Source organism: Podarcis liolepis, assembly GCF_965112155.1.
Source record: "Podarcis liolepis genome assembly, chromosome: 8".
Lineage (NCBI taxonomy): Eukaryota > Metazoa > Chordata > Lepidosauria > Squamata > Lacertidae > Podarcis > Podarcis liolepis.
Genome location: NC_139560.1, coordinates 40,124,014 through 40,144,364, shown reverse-complemented (window position 1 = coordinate 40,144,364; position 20,351 = coordinate 40,124,014). Strand labels below are relative to the sequence as shown.

At 40.3% G+C, this 20,351-nt stretch overlaps 1 protein-coding gene across 5 annotated transcripts in view; it reads left to right on the top strand.

Moving 5' to 3' along the window:
• The window catches only part of SNTG1 (syntrophin gamma 1), a 219,570-nt gene that overhangs the window by 105,527 nt on the left and 93,692 nt on the right, over positions 1 to 20,351 (top strand). For all 5 annotated transcript variants that reach the window (XM_083517930.1, XM_083517928.1, XM_083517929.1 and 2 more), the window contains 7 exons: positions 3,417 to 3,535; positions 7,798 to 7,850; positions 11,148 to 11,282; positions 14,660 to 14,716; positions 18,247 to 18,304; positions 19,942 to 19,985; positions 20,097 to 20,138. In XM_083517930.1, coding sequence (XP_083374056.1) covers positions 7,824 to 7,850; positions 11,148 to 11,282; positions 14,660 to 14,716; positions 18,247 to 18,304; positions 19,942 to 19,985; positions 20,097 to 20,138 — 363 coding nt within the window. In that variant the 5' untranslated portion in view covers positions 3,417 to 3,535; positions 7,798 to 7,823. The remainder of the gene's footprint in view (positions 1 to 3,416; positions 3,536 to 7,797; positions 7,851 to 11,147; positions 11,283 to 14,659; positions 14,717 to 18,246; positions 18,305 to 19,941; positions 19,986 to 20,096; positions 20,139 to 20,351) is intronic.

Below are 20,351 nucleotides of genomic sequence, written 5' to 3'. Positions count from 1 at the left end.
ACCCAGTCTGGAGAGAGCCTTCTGAAAATTTTCCATCTATTTTCCATTTCACCAGCCTGAATAAAGTGGTTTCATCCTCAGATTGGCTTCCTTATGGCTCATTTGCATGAATAACTTGAACAGTACGCAACCTAATACAGAGAAACTGCTGCTTATTTCCCCTCATTATCCATTTTCGTTTTTATCTGCTTTTTCTTCTTTTACCATTTACTGGTACATAATAGGATTTGTCCTCTTATTCGGTGACTGCTAAATTTACCTAGGAGCCACTGAAACTTGCATAAAAAACTTGTTTGTAACCCATGTATATAACATGTCTCTTGGGCCACCAATATCTGCATGATTGTGGAAGGGAGGTAGCTCAGTGGCAGAGCATCTGATTTGCTTGCAGAAGGTCTCAGTTCAAACCCTCGCGTCAGCAAGTATGGCTAGGAGAGAATCCTGCCTAAAATCCTGGAGATCTATTTCCTGTCAGTGTTGGCAATACTGACCTAGATGGACCAATAGGACTAGGCCTATTGGTGCTGATACAGTACATCAAAAGGCTGGTGAGACAGGATTTCCATTTCCAGAAACCATGATCAGTTGTTTTCCTTCGTCAGTTCTTGCTCTTCTCCAGTCCTATGCAGGTGATTATATGAACATCTGTGGAGTGAAAGTGAGAAGGGGCAAACAGGCTAGCCCTACCCACAATAAAAAGCACAAATGTCTGAATGGGTATCCTAACTGTGTTTAGCTGAATGTGATTAGAAGTCTCCCTAAGATCAAGAACCTTGTACATTGGGGGAGTTGTCCCATTTCAGAACCTGCAGACCTCCTAACCAAGAGCACCTCTCTTTTATCCAGATTTAATGACTCTCTCACTGATCCTGTCGCTAACTCCAGACACTGAGAACTTCCATGGCCACCCCAGAATATACTAGAAAGGAAATATAAAGCTCAGCAGCAGCATACTGATGAAAATCCATTCCCTGTCCCACCAAGATTTCTGCCAACAGTTTCATGTGCAAAAATGGTTCAGATGCATTTATCTCCTTTTCATGTCACCCAAACCCCTCCTTTTTCACCTGTCTATGAGAGAAAATGCACTTAAGACCACATTTTGAGAAATTGAATGGCTTTTACTGAGCTTCAGTGTGAATCCATACCTACCTATACTTCCAAAGAACACCTTTAGTACAGCATTGGACTCTGGACCTCAATCCTGGAAAGGGACTCTGTGGGCTCAGTAACAACTGTTGGGGGCAGAGATAACCCATTGCTACTCCTGGTCAAGAGCTCCTTCCCAAATGCATATTCACACAGCTGTGTGAAACAGCTCAGCCCTGAGCCAGGATAGGGAATCTTTGTAATCTCTCACTCTCTCTGGGAATTTGAAAATCACAGTGTTGTGCTCTTACCACTCTCAAATTTCTTCTCACAGGTATAAATGTGTCACAATATTAAAATATCCCCGTGATCCCATATATATGCTACAATGCACCAAATATTCATTAATTTCACTGTGATTTTTAGATATATTTATTTCATCTATTTCTTGCAATAAATGAATGTTTTATTCAATATAGTTTTGGTTTGGATAATACATTTGTGTGTTACATGCAGTTCAGGCATATTCCCAGGGCATCACTCAGTTGTTTCCAGGAAGAGGTCATATTAGTGTGGGGGTGGTAGGCACACACATACGCACACAAAACCAACACACACATCCCAGAAGACGGGTAACAGTGCTTCCCAGTGTGAAGACTGATGCAAATAATTCATTTTTAGCCTCTCTCCAATCTTCTTTCAAAAAGTGGCAATATTAAATAGCAATGGTGCAGTATCTACATAGTGTTTCTGTCCTTCATTTGGTCACATACCATTTTTATGGACTCTAAGGATGCAGGTAGGAACAGTATGGAATCACAACTGCTTCCTTTCATACCAGAAGGGAATATGGATTCATCCTAACACTGTTTAACAATATTTTATACAGAAGTCCCAGAAGATTCCTAATTTTGCTTCATTTGGATAGTCTTGACAGGGTTCTGTAAAATGTGAACAAAAGAGATGGCAGAAAGAAGTGAGGCAACATTAATAAAAGCATCAATTTAATAGACTGCGTAACTTTCATATTAAAGCAGTGCATTGCACATAAAACATTTCAGTCTATATTTAAACTAAAACCTGTAAATATTATTTTTTTAAAAAAATTGAAATTAGTAGGGTCGGCAAAGTCTCAAATTATCAATGACATAACAATGAACTTTTAGGATCAAAATGGGAAATCTACCCACAATCAACATGATGTGGAATTATTTGAGGTGTTGAGCATGTTTTTTCAAGCAAGGCAAACTTCTGCTTCAACACATCAGCAACCACAACACACAGCCACGCTGGCACCTTTTGTCTCACCAATATGATTCTATGATTCTAATTGTTCATCTCTATCAATATTCAGATGTTGAAATTCCATGGCATTAACCTTCTGGATACTTTTTATTATTAGACTTATCCGATCATTTCTAGCTATCCATCAATGGTAGTTGGTGGTCACTGGAGCTGGTGGGATAGAGGGCAAGGCAGATACTCCTAATAGAGATAGACACCAAGACATGCATAACATGAACAGAGAGAGACACAGACACACACCTATCACAGAGACATGCCTAGCACTGCTACATAGACACAGCTAGGGATACATACATTTCTATGCTGCACGGTAAGACACGGGAGCTCATTTTTTGCAATATTCCACACAAGCCAGGATCTACTTATAGGGGAAGAGTCTCAAATCTCCTGCCAATCATCTGTCAGCTGTTTACCCTTCTGTGTTTCTGGCAGGGGGTTCTGAGAAATGGACAGATATCACCAACATGGTGCCCATAGAGTTCAACTCCCATCAGCCCAGGCAGCATGGTCAAGAGTCAAGGATAAAGGCACTGCATTGGCTACCCCAGTGTAGCGTGTGGCTGGCTGGGCATCTGCTTATAATGAGACATTTCATTGCATCTTAAACTTTGTTTTGAAAATGAACTCACTAGGAAAATCAAAGAGAAGAGCACCATAAAATTTCCTTGCAAATATATATCTGGGTCGCCCTGCTGTTGATTCCATTTGACCTCTTCTTTTTGACATAGTGCTTAGTATCTTTCTAGGATAATCATAATGTGATTCTAGTAGTTTAAAAAACTCTATTTGCTTTCTATAACTACATTTTTAAATGAAATTCATTCGTGCTCAGGTAGACTTGTTCTTTATTACTTGTTCTTTATTACTGTGTTATGACTGTAGGTGGAATCAAATCCTACTCGTATAACCTTTCCTATCCCTACCATACAAAGAGTTAAAGTTATTTAAGTATTATATTTTAAAATGCAAAGCATCCAAGGCTTCAGCTGTGATCTTTCTCCCCCACCCTGTATGTTTCACAGATGCATCCTGATTCTTCTTTTCAACTTGGCCATAAAGGATCAAGAAGAATCATGACTGAAAAACTCTGTGGATGGCTACCAGTTTTCCTCTCAGCATTGCTATATCAAGTCTTCAAGTGGTATGTTACATTTTCCCCAAGAACAGCTTGTGGGTTGGCCTTTGGCCTTTGAATACAATAAGAATTATGCTGGCTTCATTTTAACGTCGGGCAGTTTCTGCCACTTCTATGTTTGGGGGAAGCCTTAATGAATGGTGTGATATGTTTTCTTTCATTCTTGTTTCAAAGGGCAGGTGTGCAGTGTTCATTTAAATACAACACACTCCCCTTCTATTATCAAAGAAATAAACAACTATCTGATGTTTAGAAGACATCAGAAGGCAGCCCTGTTTAGGGAAGTTTTTAATGACTGATGTTTTAATGTATTTTTAATCTTTTGTTGGAAGCCGCCCAGAGTGGCTGGGGAAACCCAGCCAGGTGGGCAGGGTATAAATAATAAATTGTTGTTGTTGTTGTTGTTGTTATACAGAAATGTAAAGATAGAGTAAAAATTCTCTATGATATGCACTTGATTACTCATCCTATTTGCATTGCTTCCTTTGAGATGAAATGATGGGCTTTCTCATTGAAATGAATAGAATAACATACCGTATTTTTCGCTCTATAAGACACACCAGACCACAAGATGCACTTAGTTTTTGGAGGAGGAAAACAAGAAAAAAAATATTCTGAATCTCAGAAGCCAGAACAGCAAGAGGGATCGCTGCGCAGTGAAAGCAGCAATCCCTCTTGCTGTTCTGGCTTCTGGGATAGCTGCACAGCCTGCATTCGCACCAGAAGACGCACACACATTTCCCCTTACTTTTTAGGAGGGAAAAAGTGAGTCTTATGGAGCAAAAAATATGGTAATTGATTTTGTGAAATTCCATCATAGTGGACAATGAGAATAAATAGGTAGTTTTGGTTTTAAAATGCATAACATAACAAACAAGAACAAAACAAAACACAACATTTAAAAAGCCATAGATTGCTTAATCAGTCAAAGGGCTGGTTGAAGAGGAATGTTTTTGCCTGGCACTTAAAGATATACAATGAGGACACCAGGTTAACAGGGGTGGAGAAAGGGGGATGTGATAGGGGCGGGTCACCCTGGTTGTCACCACTGGGGGGGGGGTGACAAAATGCTGGGCGGCACTCACCACGGGGCCTGCTGTGCACCCAAACCATGTGTCTCTCCTGGGAGTGACGTGGTGGCTTGGGTGCCCACAAACTCCACAGTGCCCCAAAGGGTCGGCCCACTGCCTCCCCCTCAGCAGTAGGGCGGCTGAGTGGGAGGAGGTAGGCAGACTCCTCAGAGGCCCCGCGGAGCGTTCTGCCCTGGCTCGCCCCACCCCGCCCTGCCCTGTGGGCGGCTGGCCCCTTGGGCGCAGGGCATGCATGCCGCCCCAGGCGCCCGATTGTCTTGCTCCGCCGCTGCCAGGTAAGCCTCCCTAAAGAGAGCATTCCACAAAAGATTGTGTGATCTGAGTAAAAGTTGGATTCAGCAGACTTAATCTGAGCCTTCACAGGCATATAGACTTTGAAGAGAAAGTGGGAAATAACTCTACCAGTTACCTACTCCAGCTATAGGCATTTGTCAAAGGCAGAAACGGCAACCACACACATTTTCCACTTCATGATGGAGGGTGGAGACTGGCTCAGAGGCTTTGTGAGCAGCGAGTGAAGAGCTCAGGTGTGTCATTGTACCCATGGCTGCTGGCCAACCCCTGACATATATGAATTGGTCATCTTTACAACAACTTTATTCAGTAGTTCAGTATTACCACTTTTGATTATTGCTACAAGGATTTCTACTTTGTTTTTCATTTCAAATAATTTCAGAACCAGTTGTGAGTTAAAATACCACACACCAGCATAAAAGCAGAAGCAGATAAATTGCAACCCAGTGGAAGCCTGAGCTAGAGTAGGCAGAGTGCTGAGAGATCGTAACTTGCCAAAGGCCACCTGCTGTGTTCAGAGGAGGTTTGGACTGGGAGCTTCAGATTGTAGATCTGTTTCTTAACTTCAGCAACTACAGCCACACCTGGGAAAGTACATATGGATGACAGTTCAGAACAGGCATGGCCAAACTTGGCCCTCCAGCTGTTTTGGGACTACAATTCCCACCATCCCTGACCACTGGTCCTGTTAGCTAGGGATGATGGGAGATGTAGTCCCAAAACAGCTGGAGGGCCAAGTTTGGCCATGCCTGGTATAGACCTTTTAAGCTTTTATATTGCACATTACCTTCTATAGATATAAAATGTGCATATAGCATGGCAACATAATGTGCACATTTTACCACTTCACATGACTTATTAAAACATGAAATTTATTTTTATAAACCACTTAATCAAAATATGTTGTAAGTTATTATTAGTAGTAATGCACCAATAAAAGCAGTAGAATTTGAAAACAATTGTGCATAACTAAATTATATGTAATAGCCATTTCCTCTTTCCTGTTGTTCATTGTCTTATAAATATAATAAAAGTATTTTCAATGATTATTTTTTAAAAAATATGTAGTTTCTAAGCCATAGGGAAATGGCCTTATAGAAACACAGAAGGCAGCTGATCTGATCTCTGTGTTACTTTAAATGAGGTAGAATAGCTTTGTCTCTAAGAGCTCCTGTTGCCCTTCTATTAGAGTATAGTTATTGATTTCCCTGTAGAACAAGAACACTTTAATCAAGCATTCAAAAATATTTTTGCAGTATTGAATAAATGCTTGCTGTACCAAGGGGATTTCAGGTTTTATTGCCAAGCTGCCTATCATGTGTTGTTTTGTTTGCATATGCCATCTGAGATAAGCTAAATGAGCTTGCTACTTTTGAACTTTTGAGTTCTTGTCAGTAGGAAGAGAGTGAGATTAGTTAATTAAGTCTTGGTTTGGAACTGCTAACCCCTTTCCAAAACAAATTACACTTTCCTGCTCCACTATCTGCTGTGAACATCGTCCTAAACTACAGGGGTACCTTGGCTTTCTAACTTAATCCATTTTGGGAGTCCGTTTGATTCCCAAAACCATTTGAAAAGCAAGGCGCAACTTCCGATTGGCTGCAGGAGCTTTCTGCACTCAATTGGAAGCTGTGTCGGACATTCAGCTTCTGCAAAACGTTCGCAAACTGGAACACTTACTTCCGGGTTTGCAGCGTTCGGGAGCAGATTTGTTCGGGAGCCAAGCCGTTCAAGTACCAAGGTACCACTGTACCTCAAACTGAAATCAGGTTGGAATCAAGCTATATTCATAGAACCCTTTATCTCAATCCTAAAAGTAACTTTTAAAGATGATTTCACTATATGGAAAGCACCCTGGACCACTCTGTGGCCTCCTCCCACCACATGGCATCGCACGCAAGCACTCCTGCCAAGTTGGGTGGAGCCTGGTGCCTGTGTGAAGCAGTGTACCTCCCCACAATTTGGGCAGGTGCAAAAAGTAATGAAAGTAGGGTCACATGTGACTGCACACCAGTATCATGAGCACCGTTTATCACAAATGTGAAATAAAAAGGGCACCTTGAGGGTCCCAGAGACTTGTCAAATTGTTTCAAATCTTAAAAAACACAAAACACCCACCTTTAATCTTACAAAATAGGATTTGAGTACTACTAGTCTAAGATACAGGGTGATTGTTATGACCTGTAGATTATTTTACATACTATTACTTATTATAAACTCCATTGCGGAAGTAAAGTGCAGCTAATGCAAATATTTTAAAATTATGCCTTTTCCTATTTTTCTAAAATATAAAATAGTGGGCAATATTTCCCGCCTCCCACAATTTCCCCCCAATTTCCAATTTTTCCACTGGAAAAAATAAAGAACCTCCCCTCCCCTCCCCTCCCCCCACAAAAAACCCTAAGGGGGGGGGAAATCCCTCTTTCCTTCATTCACATATCCAAACACTCAAGTTTTTGAAGCAGGCTGTATGAGTCGGTGAGGATCATATTCAGAACCAAGGAATTATGAACTACAGTGTCGCTGCTAGTGAAAAGTAATTTTAAATGACTGGTGTGTTGAGAGATACATGGAAACAAATTTACCTTCAATCATATATAATGAAACTGTCTTGCTTATTTCTTCAAAGCTTTGCAACTCTCTCTGACTTTTGGCAAAGCTGGCAGAGTGGGTGGGTGATGAAAGATGATGTGCAGAAATATCCAGAGGGCCATGGATTCTCCACTCCTGCCTCAACTAATTGATACTCTTCTAAGAATTTATAATTCCTGCTCTTGACAGCATCTCTGTAATCCAGTGTGTCTGCTTAATTTATACAATTTGTTTTAATGTTTACTGGCCAATAAGTCTTAGTTTTAATAAAATCTTTCCCTCTATTTTTAGACAAATATCTCTTGGTGCCATAGCACATGGATTTCAGGACTACATGTGAAGAGGTAATGCCAAATACAGACACAATTATAGTGTTTCATTTTGATGATAAATGTGATATGAGCTGTTACAAGGAAGGCTAAACTGTATTTTCCAGTAAGTCTCACAGGGCAGAGGGAGTTATTCCAACCATTTTAGGGACTCCACTCCGGATTTGAGTAGAATTTACTCCCTATACTTTTCTTCTCCTGAAGAAAAGGCAGCAGAGATTTAGGATAAGAGTTTTCCTACTCCTAGATGGGCTACCTTCCCAGGTTGACAAGCTCCATCTGCCCCTCCCTTACCTCTCCATCCTGTGCAGAACCATCTTCTTGGCTATTGGACCCACTATTGGTTTCATCCACTCAATCTGCCAGAGCCTGTCTTCTCATGCAATGGAAGACCCTAACTCACCAAGGGTTTGAGACCCACCAGCTACCCTCACCTGGTTTAGCTAGCCAGTGAAAGCCATTCCTGAGTTGTGGCTGGATAGCTTCTAAGAGCTGAGTGCTGTGCAGGGGGGCAGGGAACCAAAGGTGTGCAAAGCACTCCAGAATAAGCACGACGTGTCCCCCACCAGAGGTCCTACCTTCCCCTAACACCTCCAAAACCCCACATAAGCAATGAAATAGTTATAACTAACCCACTGCAATTTGAGTGGACTTATCTCAAAGGAAATTACACAATAATACAATAAGTACAGTTATTCTTGCATTGAAGGGAATTGGATTAGTTGAGTCTTCCATCCTTACAATTCTACGATAGTGCTGCTCAGGGAACAGAAGAAAATGGAGCACAATTCTTGAGTGTATAAAACTGGGGATATACAACACAGGAGCAGAATAAGTTGCTTTCCTCTGTTGGCAGAAAAGTACTGGGCAATGGAAATGCAGCTTTCCCCATCATTGCAGTGCTATGACAAGAACAATGTGCGGTTGTTTAAGTTCTCCCTTCCATGCAGTTCTTAGAGGGGCAATAAGGCCAAGTGGCAGGTAGAGAGGCGTGTGTGAAAACAGAGGTTTCAAATTGATTTGAATTAGCCTGCAACCTCAGAAGAAGGCGGGAGAAGTAAACCTTGATCTGTGAAAATAAAATACAACATCAAAACATTACGCAGAGTGTATTTCAGGGCAGCATATATTTGCTTGGCTTTATGAAATCTGAAATAATTTAATCTTCTTCTGGTGCTAAAGAATGCCCTATTTTGTGTATCAGCGCTGCATTGGCATAGGAAAGGATGGTATTTAAATGAAGATATCATCTAAAGATGTATTGTACATCTGTAGCTTCTAAAAGGCAAAGACTACCAGGGCCTTATTACATTTTAAGTTTTCCATGTAAATTAGGTTATTCTGCTCAAGTGCTATCAGTCAGTCCATTGCCGTAAATGGTTTGCTTTTTTCATGCTTGACTTCTTTGTTCAAACTGTGAATAAACTCTGCCCATGTGCATTACAATGCCGGCTTCTATTTTAATTTCATTGTGATGTTTAATTATGTCTACTGTATAGTTACATGCCGCTTAATTCTTGCCCTAAGCTCTCTTTATAAAATTTCTCAAGAGATTTTATAGAGTAATCAGCCAAGTCAGAAGTGTGCAGTCAAGTAAAGCAAAATGACTGTATAAACAATTCAGCATTTGTTTAAAAAAATAAAAAAATAAAAATCTCAGGCAGCCCTCAAATTAATTGGGAGCTATTGGGACACTCCTAGGTATGAATCAATAGGTATGTTGTTGCTCACTCTCCAACCTTGTTTGGCTGAAAGAAGTTATAACAATAGAATTAAATGTGGTTATTAGCAAGGCTCTCCCACCTTTCCCTTTATTCCCTACTTCCCCACGCCTGTGATTTTAAGCAGAGAAGATGTTCTTATTCCACAAGTCAGGAAGCCAAAATGCAAAGAAACAACTTTTTTAGGATAACTCATTTGGATTTTGTCTGCTGCCCAGTTCTTCTGCTTGAGCTCCATTAACAGAGCAAAGGGTCTGTTTGAACGATGGAAATTCACCTAGCTGCCCAGAGTGACTGGGGCATTAATAATAATAATAATAATAATAATAATAATAATAATAATAATAATAATAATAATAATTGGCAGGGCTGGTACACCCATGAGGCACAATGAGGTGACAGCCTCAGGTGACAGGATTCACAGAGGCAACACATTCAAATGTAATTGGTCAAGGCTGGAAAGGAACCAGGGAAAAGCGACTTGGTTGTGGTAAATTAAGAGTCTTGCCTGACATTTCTCAGTCACCACATCAGCTGAAAGGCCGCTTTCAGGGCAAGCAGGGGAAGCAGTGCCAAGAGAGATGCAATGTTTGTGCCTCCCCCTCAGCCTGCATCCTGGCCAACCCTAGCTATTCCCCTGGGTTTGGAAAGTATGAATGGATATTAGGCGCAAAGATATACTGTGAAGGAAAATAACTGAAACCAGAGATCTTAGCAGGGTATCAAATGGATACGCTACCACTGTCTAAACTGCATATAAACTGCCGCACAAGGAAGAAATGTGCCCATGTAATAATTACCCATTACTCATCTCAAACAGGAAAAAGATATGAACAGAAGGGACATAATGTCTGGACATTAAAAGGTAGTCTTTAGGGACATTAGACATCATCCATTTCAGATTGTCACAGTACACCTCTTGCCATTTTTTTAGTTCAAGCTGACCAGCTGGATTTAGACATCCTTTAGTTAACCAGTCTGCAGATACAAGCCATGATCTCAAAAGCACTTGGAATGTATTTGCTTTTGTGCATAGAGGAGCTATTGGATTATAACCATAAAGCAGGATGACTGGAATCCTTCATGGTGTTTCAGTGCTCTACTGTGATCCTAGTTAAGCTCCTGGCTCATGAGTAATCCTAATTAGGATTAATCAGAGGCTGTAAGCTTCACACAGGCTTGCCGGGGTGACACCTTCCATTAAGCAATGTGTAAGGTTCAGTCCCATATGCGTTGTGACACTGGATACTGAAATAAGTGTCTTGATATTGTGAAGGGGGATTTTTGCTTGCAGCATTTGTTGACATATCCATACTGAGCACAGATATGCAAATATGTGTTATTAAGTGGATCAATCTCCACAATCCAGACATGTTGCTAGTAATCAGTTTTGTAATGTCATTGTCTCAATATATCTATTTGCAACTAATAACCATAGACATTTCCAGAGATATTTTGGAATATGCTGGCCTCTGTTAAAGCTTTTCCAAAAGACTATCAGAGAAAAAGTATCCTTTTGATCCTCTAACATGAACAATCAGTGTGCAGCTTGGAAACTAAGGAAACCCTTTTCTCTGTTCATCCTTTGAAGACAAAGACAGGGATTTGTTTGCTGCAGGATGGTAACCAGGAGCCTTTCAAAGTGCGGCTGCACTTAGCCAAAGATATTTTGACGATTCAAGAGCAAGACGTGATCTGTGTGTCTGGCGAACCTTTCTATTCTGGTGTAAGTATCATTTTCTTCAGCAGTTTTCAAAATGAAAACATTGTGTATGTTGAGCTTTCCCCACTCCCTTTTGCCTTCCATTGGAGGGTGTTGAAATGAAGAAAAGTTGCAAATTTTTAAAATGATGCAATCAAGTCTAGGTTGAAGTCATGAAATGCTATGGTATGGTACTTCTTGGTGTTGTTTTGGTGGTACAGTGTAAATAATATGAGCAGCGTTCAGGAGATCACTGCAGTGAATGGTCCTAAGAAGCATTCAATTAATATAATTCACAGTCATGATTCAAGTGGGATGAGATAGCTTACTTAATGGGATTTAACTTTACTAGGTGCTATGTTGGTCTCAGGTTAAACCCAGGACTCCCGAGACAAAAGAAAAACAAAAACCTTGCAGTGGCCATAAGTCTCCCCCTAAGACTCCATGATTGGGCAGGGATATAAAGGATCCAAGTTCTTAGGGACCTTGTAAATTAATACAACAACCTTGAACCTGGGCTGGTAGTGTCCAGGCACTCAGTGCAAGCTTTTGAGCTCTGGAGTTATGTGCTGATAATAGTTCTGTCCTCATCAACAGTCTAGTCACAACATTTTGCTCATGCTGGAGCCTCTGCACCAGGCTCAAAGGTATCCCTACGTAGAGCGCATTGCAATAATCAAGTATTAAGGTTGCTTAAGAACTCTAAAGCCAAGAGCAGAGTGTTATGGAGATATAAAAAGAGCTTTGCTTGATCTGACCAAAGACTTGTCTAATCTAGCATCCTGTTTCCCACAGGGGCCAACCAGATGCCCTTTGGAAGTCCACAAGCTAGACATGAGAGAATAGCCTTTTCCCACTGTTGTTCCCTAGTCACTGGTATTCAGAGGCTGTTCTTTCTGATCCAGTATCTAACTTTATGTTGATGCTGAGTTACCCATTGGCTCTACCCAAAGAGAATTTAAGAGTTGCTTAAGATCATCAAACCATATCCCTGCAATTCTACCAGATCATATCCCGTTTTTGTGTTTTTTAACATGGATTTATCATTCCCATTTGCATTTCCTTAATATGTCAGAACACCTATTACTTATATCTGGATGACATTTAAATAATGCCTTGGCATAAATGCATGATATTTTTAATTTCCCGTACAGCCTACATTTCCAGAATATTGTTTTAGAAGGTAACGAATGATGTGCTCCGCTTGGTTAGCCTGGCTGCATGTTATCTGAAGATTAAATGCACAACCCATTAGATAACATATCGATGTGAAGATGGGATTTACTTTTCCTGCTAGAACAATTGTCACAGTTGACACTTTTGAGCCCTTTTCTTTATTTCCTCAGGAACTGAGATGAGATTATAAATGACTAGGCTCATTCCAAAAGACTCTTTGTTCAAAGTATTGTCTATTTCTGCTGTATTCTATTTGAATAATTGTCTAGTGATTAGATATGGAGGGTCTGATTCAACCAACGTGGTGTGTGCTAGCGGAAGCCGGTGCAAGGACTCCTACTACTGCAATGGGGCTTTCCTCCTCCTGTGCACTTTCTGTGCCTCCCCACATCTAACCTGGTGGCAGAAGAGGGGAGGTTGTTCCATTTGGCGAGCAGAAATGCTTGCACTGATGGAACAATTGTTCTAGCACTACACATTTCTACCCTTTTAGCTGAACTTTGCTTCTCCCACATTTATTGGATAACTGCCTCCCAGACATGTATTGTGAGCCCTTGCTCTTGAAGGATCAATTTCACTGAAGGTTAGACCACACGGTACTGGGAGCAATTTGTTAGGAGTTTAATGTAGATAAAATGTTATATGTGTTTGAATACGTTGGACTGCCCGTTGCAGAGGACTGGTGGTTTTCCACTCTAGGGTAGGGCAGGCTGAGTCTTGTGACTGGTTTATGAGGTATTTTTCCTAACTCGTACCCTGAGCTTCTCTGTGTTTGGTGCTATGTGCAGGGAAACAGTTTGCTCTGTTGTTTTTTGAGTGGTGTCTCTCTGTGTGTTATAGCAGAGAGAGACACAACCTTTGCTTTTAAGCAGCATGGACTTACTGTGGGATCCGGGGAAGGAACTTACTGGACTTTAAAAGATGGGAACTCATTACTAATACGCAATGTAGCATTTTGTTGTTCTGCAAGAGTTACTGTTTTGTAACTAAATGTTTAAACACCAAGTGTTAGGTATAGTGTCAGTGAAAAGTATCTGATCAGACTCGTGTAGAAAGAAACCCTCTTCACCACAAGTAAAGCTTTAAAACTTATTTCTTGTGGTGAAGAGGGTTTCTTTCTACATGAGTCTGATCAGAGACTTTTTGTTGACACTATATCTAACACAATTATCCTAACCGTACAGCATCTCCAAATGTAGTATTTTCCGTTCTTTTCATGGGAATAAATGACACCCATCTACACATATGGGGAGAGTAAAATGGGCCACTCAGGGATGCTTTTGAGATGGAGTTAACCCACTGCCATTTCTCAGTGTAACCATGACTCAATATTCATTTTAGGTCAGGAAACGTTCGGTGTAATTGTGGGTAGTGTTTGTGCTGCACACAGTGGCAGCTGGTGACATTTTGACTTGGTAGGGCTGCATTTTCTAAACTTGCTGTTTTCATCACAGTAGGACTTGCACAGCACATATTTAGGAAAGTGTGCCATTTCACGTGTGCAGAGTGCCATTATCACCTTCTTTCTTTAAAGAAACCACACTCCCCAAAATATATTAATCATCAGTGAACAGGGGAAGAACTTCCATGTAAGAGGATCAAAGTATGGTTTTCTTGTTTAGAAATTTAGGTATACTTTTTGAATCCATGTGTTGTTTTCAGCTACACATCTGTTCCTATTTTCAGTGGGAGGGCTGTGATCCAGCAGCTCCAGTGGATCAGCCCCCATTGTATATGTGTCAGGATTGTTTTAGTGTTCTGGTGATACAGCTGAGGTATTAGTATTGTATTGTGTATTTTTTCTGCATGCAGATGGTCTGGTTATTATTGTGGTCCCCTAGGGTGTATAATAGCAGGCACCACTAGATAAATAAGGATGGATTTTCACCCCACTTCATGGGAACATATGAGGGGCTCATTTCTGAAAATACTCCTATATGCTATTGAAAAGTGACTGCAGGTTTATCTCTGTGTTATATTGGATACCTGGACACATATTTTAGAAGAATTGCCTAGCACTAAGCGTTTGCATGTGGCAACTCATTGGCATTTGTTTTACAGTATGTAACTAATTTGTCACTTTACGATTAGAAAAAAACAGAAAGAGCAGTTCCTTATTTTTTAATGTTGAAATTAAAAACTCCAAAATGAAGATATAGTGTGCAAGCCTATTTTCATAAGAAATATTAAATCTGAATAGAACTGAACTTGGCTTACTCTTTCAGGAAAGGACTGTAACAATTAGAAGACAAGCCGTAGGAGGATTTGGATTAAGTATAAAGGTAGGTGGCATTTCCCCAACTGTTTCCTGTGTTCAATCAGAAATGCCATTTGGCTTGTGAATAATGCATTTAATGAGATCAAAAGGTGCTTGATTGTATTATTACCTGCAATTTCAATGAAAGGTCTGTATTGGCTGATCTTTACAATAGATAATCAGTTGAAAAAATTTCCCCCATAGTTAATGGAGGAACAATAGAGGCAATATCCCATTAAGATTCATTTGTACTTATAAGGTTTGGTATATATTTTAAAAGTATATTTCATCTGTGTAGTCTTGTCTTTTGTTCAGTGGTCCGTTGATTTTAATTACTTGTTAATGAACACAATGGCAGGCTCACTAAATAGCCAGTGAGTTCCCATAAACTATTTATTAATTTCATAGTTGCTTGCTAATAAGATTGAAAATAGTCCTATTTCTCCACTGTATTCATTGTATTACAGATGGAATGATTAATCCACATGAGGATTGGTTTCTCTCTCCCCCCCTCCAAATATCTACCTTAGAAAAGCTTAGGAAACATAAAAAGGGAGATAATTTTAAATGGTACATTATAGCGCTGAAACACCATATAAAGCAACAAATCTCTTTTGAACAGAGCTTTTAAAAAAATCTCTTTAGTACAGAAATCTTAGCTGTTATCTATGAATGCAAAACAACATTGGTATATGTTTTCAAAAATGAACTTATGAAATATGATTTGAGGGGGAAATAAAATGTAGTTCTCTTGCATTCTCATTGAGTAGGAACTTGAAAAAAACAAAAACTTTCCAGTTCTTAAAATGAGTCTGGTGTGTTTATTTTAGCAGAACTACCTAATTAAACCAAATGCTAATTAGTGCACTATGGCTAAAATCCCATAAGAATGAAAATGGGAACAAGATTTTTTGTTGTTGTTTAAAGTCATTACATGCTGTTATTTTTTTCATGTCTAGAAACAGAAAAGAGAGTAAGTTGTGTAAGCGTGCCTGAACTAAGAATTTAAACATTGGAACACTGGTAGATTTTTTTTTCTTTTTTAAAGCTACTATATAATTTATGATGATGCTGAAGAAAGTTCAGAATGCTAGGGACTGGAAGACAATTAACTTCTTTTTTTTGCAATACAGATTTCCGCTGGTTTATAAGCATAAGAAAATTATTACTCTGGACAACATCCAAAAATTGTATTCACCTTTCTTACATTCAGTTAATTTCAGATAGCTTGCTCAGTCTACCATCATAATATTAATTGCCTCAAATTACTGTTCATGCTTTTAATTGGGGTTCTGAAACAGAATCCTTGGCTGTATTTTAAAAAGAGCTAACAACAGACGTAATGACATACAATACCAGATATAGGAGAACATGAAATGACAGTAGGAATTTAGGGTCAACTTCTACTTTTTCAAAATCTATGTTGGTCCATTCGTGCACTTCAAAAGATGTTGACTGTGGTTATAAAAAAACCCAAATGCATAACCTGGTACTAATACTCAGCAAGCCTAAAAATATCTCTATATCCTAAAAAGAGGGGCAGGGATTGTCATTACTACACTATTAGCTTCCAGAGACCTACTTTTTGACCCTTTCCTGTGTTCTTAGTAGCTAGTCAAAGCGGAAATAGAAGCTAAGAGTCCTGATCTTTTTTTCTGATGCCCTTCTGTTTCATTAGCAGTTCTCTTTCTCTCCTTGTTCATTTTCCCATATCAACTAAGCATTTACAAGTTGCATCCCTCATGTTGTAGGAAAATCCCCACAAACCTCTCAATATCTGCATTTCATTTTTATGCTTTTGCCCAATTCCTCATGGTCTCCTCACTCACAGGATCAGGATGGACCTCCAGATGCTGTTGAACTCCCTTCCATCTGATCAAGGATTATGGGAGTTGTAGTTCAGCAACATCTGTCCCCATCCCAAACTTAAGGGATAGAGAGGTGGGCTTGGATCAGGCTAACTCATTTATGGGACTCCAAACCTTTCCATAGATCAGAGCTGCAGCTAAAGGAGGGGGAGAGGCTTGCCAGGTTTTTTGCCCCGGGTGAAGCCTCCAGAGGGGCTCTATTGAGGCTCCCCACCAGTGTGTATATATGCGCAAATATGCATGGGGTGGGTGTGCTAAAGCGGGTCTTTGACCTGGGTGAAATAAAGCCCAGATTCACCCCTGCTTAAATACTCACTGCGTCCAACAACTAACTCTGACTTCCTGACCAGCTTCAAAATCACCACAATAGTTTCTACTATGCTACTGTCAGTTCCTAGTATTCCTTGTATTTCTCCTCCCGAAGTTGCTGACTGGCCATTGCTTTGGACTTCCCACTAATCTGTGTTCTCATTTCTCTGTGTGCATGAAGTCCCAACCACTAAGCTTTGCTCTGTGAAGGGAGAGTATCTGCACCCCACCCTCCTCACCCCAAACATAAAGTTAACGATGCTCTACAAGTTAGGTGAAAACTAGTTCAGGGGTAGTTAACTTTCTGTCCAACAGAGTCTGCAACCAAAGATTATTGCCAAAACAGTATCTCTTGCCTTATGAATGTTGGTGACTTGTATTGGTGTGCCAATATGAACCAACTATCATTTGCTGCACTTGATGTCACTCAGGGTTGTAAGAGTTGCTTGATGAAGTCAGTTGCTTGATGAAGTCATTGTGTGAATTGAACAGTGCAACCTTGGTTTGAAAAAGGTGAACAAGGCTAGAGATTTGAATCTTTCTGCAATAATCCAATTTATACTTTCAAAGTCTGGAAAGTCTAAAAATATAAAGGCATTGTTTGAAGAATATGAAATCTGACATTAACATTGATGTTTCAGAATTGCTTCTAGGATAAGAAAGCATAAGGACCAAAACTATGCTTAATCATATTTAGTTGAAGAGTTTGTGAGTTTTTTTTATTCTGTTTATTTTTCTATATAAAAAACCCAGCACAGAAACTGAGCAGCTTATTTTGATTTCCACTTCCATTCCTCACCTGCTTTTAAGGACAACCTGTTACTTTTCTTAGAATTCTCCTTTTCATCTCGTATTTCTTATTCATTTTCCTACTGACTTTTTGTGCTATGTTACAATGAGAAAAAGAAAATGGAAAGCAGCAAAGAAAACCTTCACATTCATTTTAATCAAATGTCCAATATTCTTGCTTTCTATTGTATGGCTTTGTTTATCTGTTCCTTGTCAGCACGACAAAATGATCACAGCATGGCTACTGTTTCAGAACTGGGCCTATTTTTCTTATTATAAAGTGGGCCCCATATGGTAATCTCTGGAGAATCTGGGGGAACCTGCAGTGAGTTTGCTTTCTTTTGTCAACAGTTCCACATTGTTCCGTTCACACCCCGGTCTGCTGATGCTTCCAACAGACTTTTTTCCCCTCCCTAACAATGGAGCTGATTGCATTCATATGCCTATTATTAAACAGAATTGTGAAACAGAAAATCTTTACCCCTTTGAATAAAACAAACTTAAAATGAAGTAAAAACTTCAAAGAAATGTAATAATATTTATAAACCGACAACAGGCTCAGTAAAATGTGGTTATTTTCATCTCATAGGGCGGAGCGGAGCATAATATTCCAGTGGTTGTTTCCAAAATTTCAAAAGAACAACGAGGTAAGTATCCATGCCAGGCTATTTGCTCAGGGGATCCAGCAAAGCCTCACCAGGTTTATACATTTCAGACTGGGGAGGAATAACTGAATAGTTGAGAAAAAAATTGAAATCTGGGCCATAAATGTGCATGGCAGGATATTTTTAAGGAACATATGAAGCTGCTTCATGCTGGGTTAAATCCATTGGTTCATCTAGTTTGGTATTGATTACAGTGGCAGAGCAAGCCGATTGGGTGCCTGGGGCAGCATGGGTACCCTGCGCCCAGGGGCGTGGTGAGCCACTCACAGGGGCATGGCGAACCAGGGCAGGACGCCCCGTGGGGCCTCTGAGGAGTCTGCCAGCCTCCTCCCACTCAGTTGCCCTACAGCTGTTGAGGAGGTGGCAGGCAGACCATTTGGGGCAGTGGGAGCCTGTGGGCACCCAAGCCACCGCGTCACTCCCAGGAGAGATGCGTAGCTTGGGTACGCTGCAGGCCCCGCAGTGAGTGCCACCCGGCATTTTGTCACCCACCTCAGTGGTGACCCCCAGGGCTGACTGCCCCCACCGCCCCCTTCCTCCACCCCTGATTGTTTACAGTAACAGGAAGCAGCCGTCCAGGATTTCAGGCAGGGTTCTCTCCCTGCCATATGTGGAAATGCTGGAGACACAAGGCAGATGCGGGGAGCACTGGGCCTGCAACCCTTCCTCACACTTTGCACATTTAAAGTAAAATAGAATTTCCTTTGTGAATTTTAGGCTCACATGCTTTAAAACCCTCTACAATACAAGCCTAATTATTGTCCCTGAACCGTTTTATATGTACAGCACAGATTATTGTAGCTGTGGTGCGCATGCAGTGTGCCAAGCATTCCCAAAATGCACGAGAAGCTTCTGTTTTCATGGAGCGCCATCTGCACAACAAAACACCCCAGAAGCCTAGGGTGCACTAATATGTATCCAATTAGGTTTCAGTCAAGTTGTGCATAAGGTTGAGGAGGAGGTGGACTGTGGCCAGCAAGAGCAAATTCCATAGCAGTTCCCTTCTTTGGCTAGAGTTATGAGGCTGAATGCACATCACAGACTAATGTGCAAATTGGAACCTAGCTGTCCATCTGAGTTTGCACTTCTGTGAGAGTTGTGATGCTCTTCTTAGCTAACCCCCCCCCCCCCCAAAAAAAAGCATTTAAAATGTTTAGTTTGAGATCAGGGATTTATATTTAAATGTCTTTTGGGCAGATTTTTTTAAAGCACAGAAACTGGATGGAAAGTGACTGGGTCAAGAAATAGACAGATATGTCAATCTCTAGCAGAATCCCTGCAAAATTTCACTCAGATCACAAGATCCACTGCAGCCTTTAAGCCTGATAACTGTATTTAGAAACAAGAGCTGCAGCTGTTCTTTACATTTTCAGGGTTCAAGACTAGAAACATGTCCTAGATGCAAAAGGGGAAATAAATTTCCTCAATAATACTTTCAGGAAATATTAATTATCTATGTAAATGTGAAATATGAAACCTGTCATGGATTTGTTTTCTTTTGTCACCTATTTCTCATTGTCCTGCTCACATCCTGCTCCACTGATGCAGCTAATGGAAAAATATAGAGGAAAGGTTGAAATGAAAAGCACACCTTTCCTTTATTTTCTCTTTCTTTTTAGCGGAACTCTCAGGCTTGCTGTTCATAGGAGATGCAATTCTACAGGTAGGCAAACCCATTCACTTTTGCCAGGTTTTAGTCCCAAGTATAATGTGAAGTCTAACCTAAATGAAGCCAATGCTCAAAATTGTCTTTTCTTTTTTTTAAACTCAACAGATTAATGGAATTAATGTAAGAAAATGCAGGCATGAAGAAGTGGTGAGCTTATACTCCTTTTCTAAAAACCATTGCGGTTCTTAATAAAAGTCAGCATAGCTGCACTTCTGTCACAGTGTTCATCACTATGCTCTGTAAGTAGATCAATGATCCCAAGATTGCTAAATGATCTAACCTTTGAATATTGTAACTTTACCATAGAAATGGTTTACTGGCCTCAGCTGTGTTACAGCCTAAGGGAGCCTCTGCTTTCTT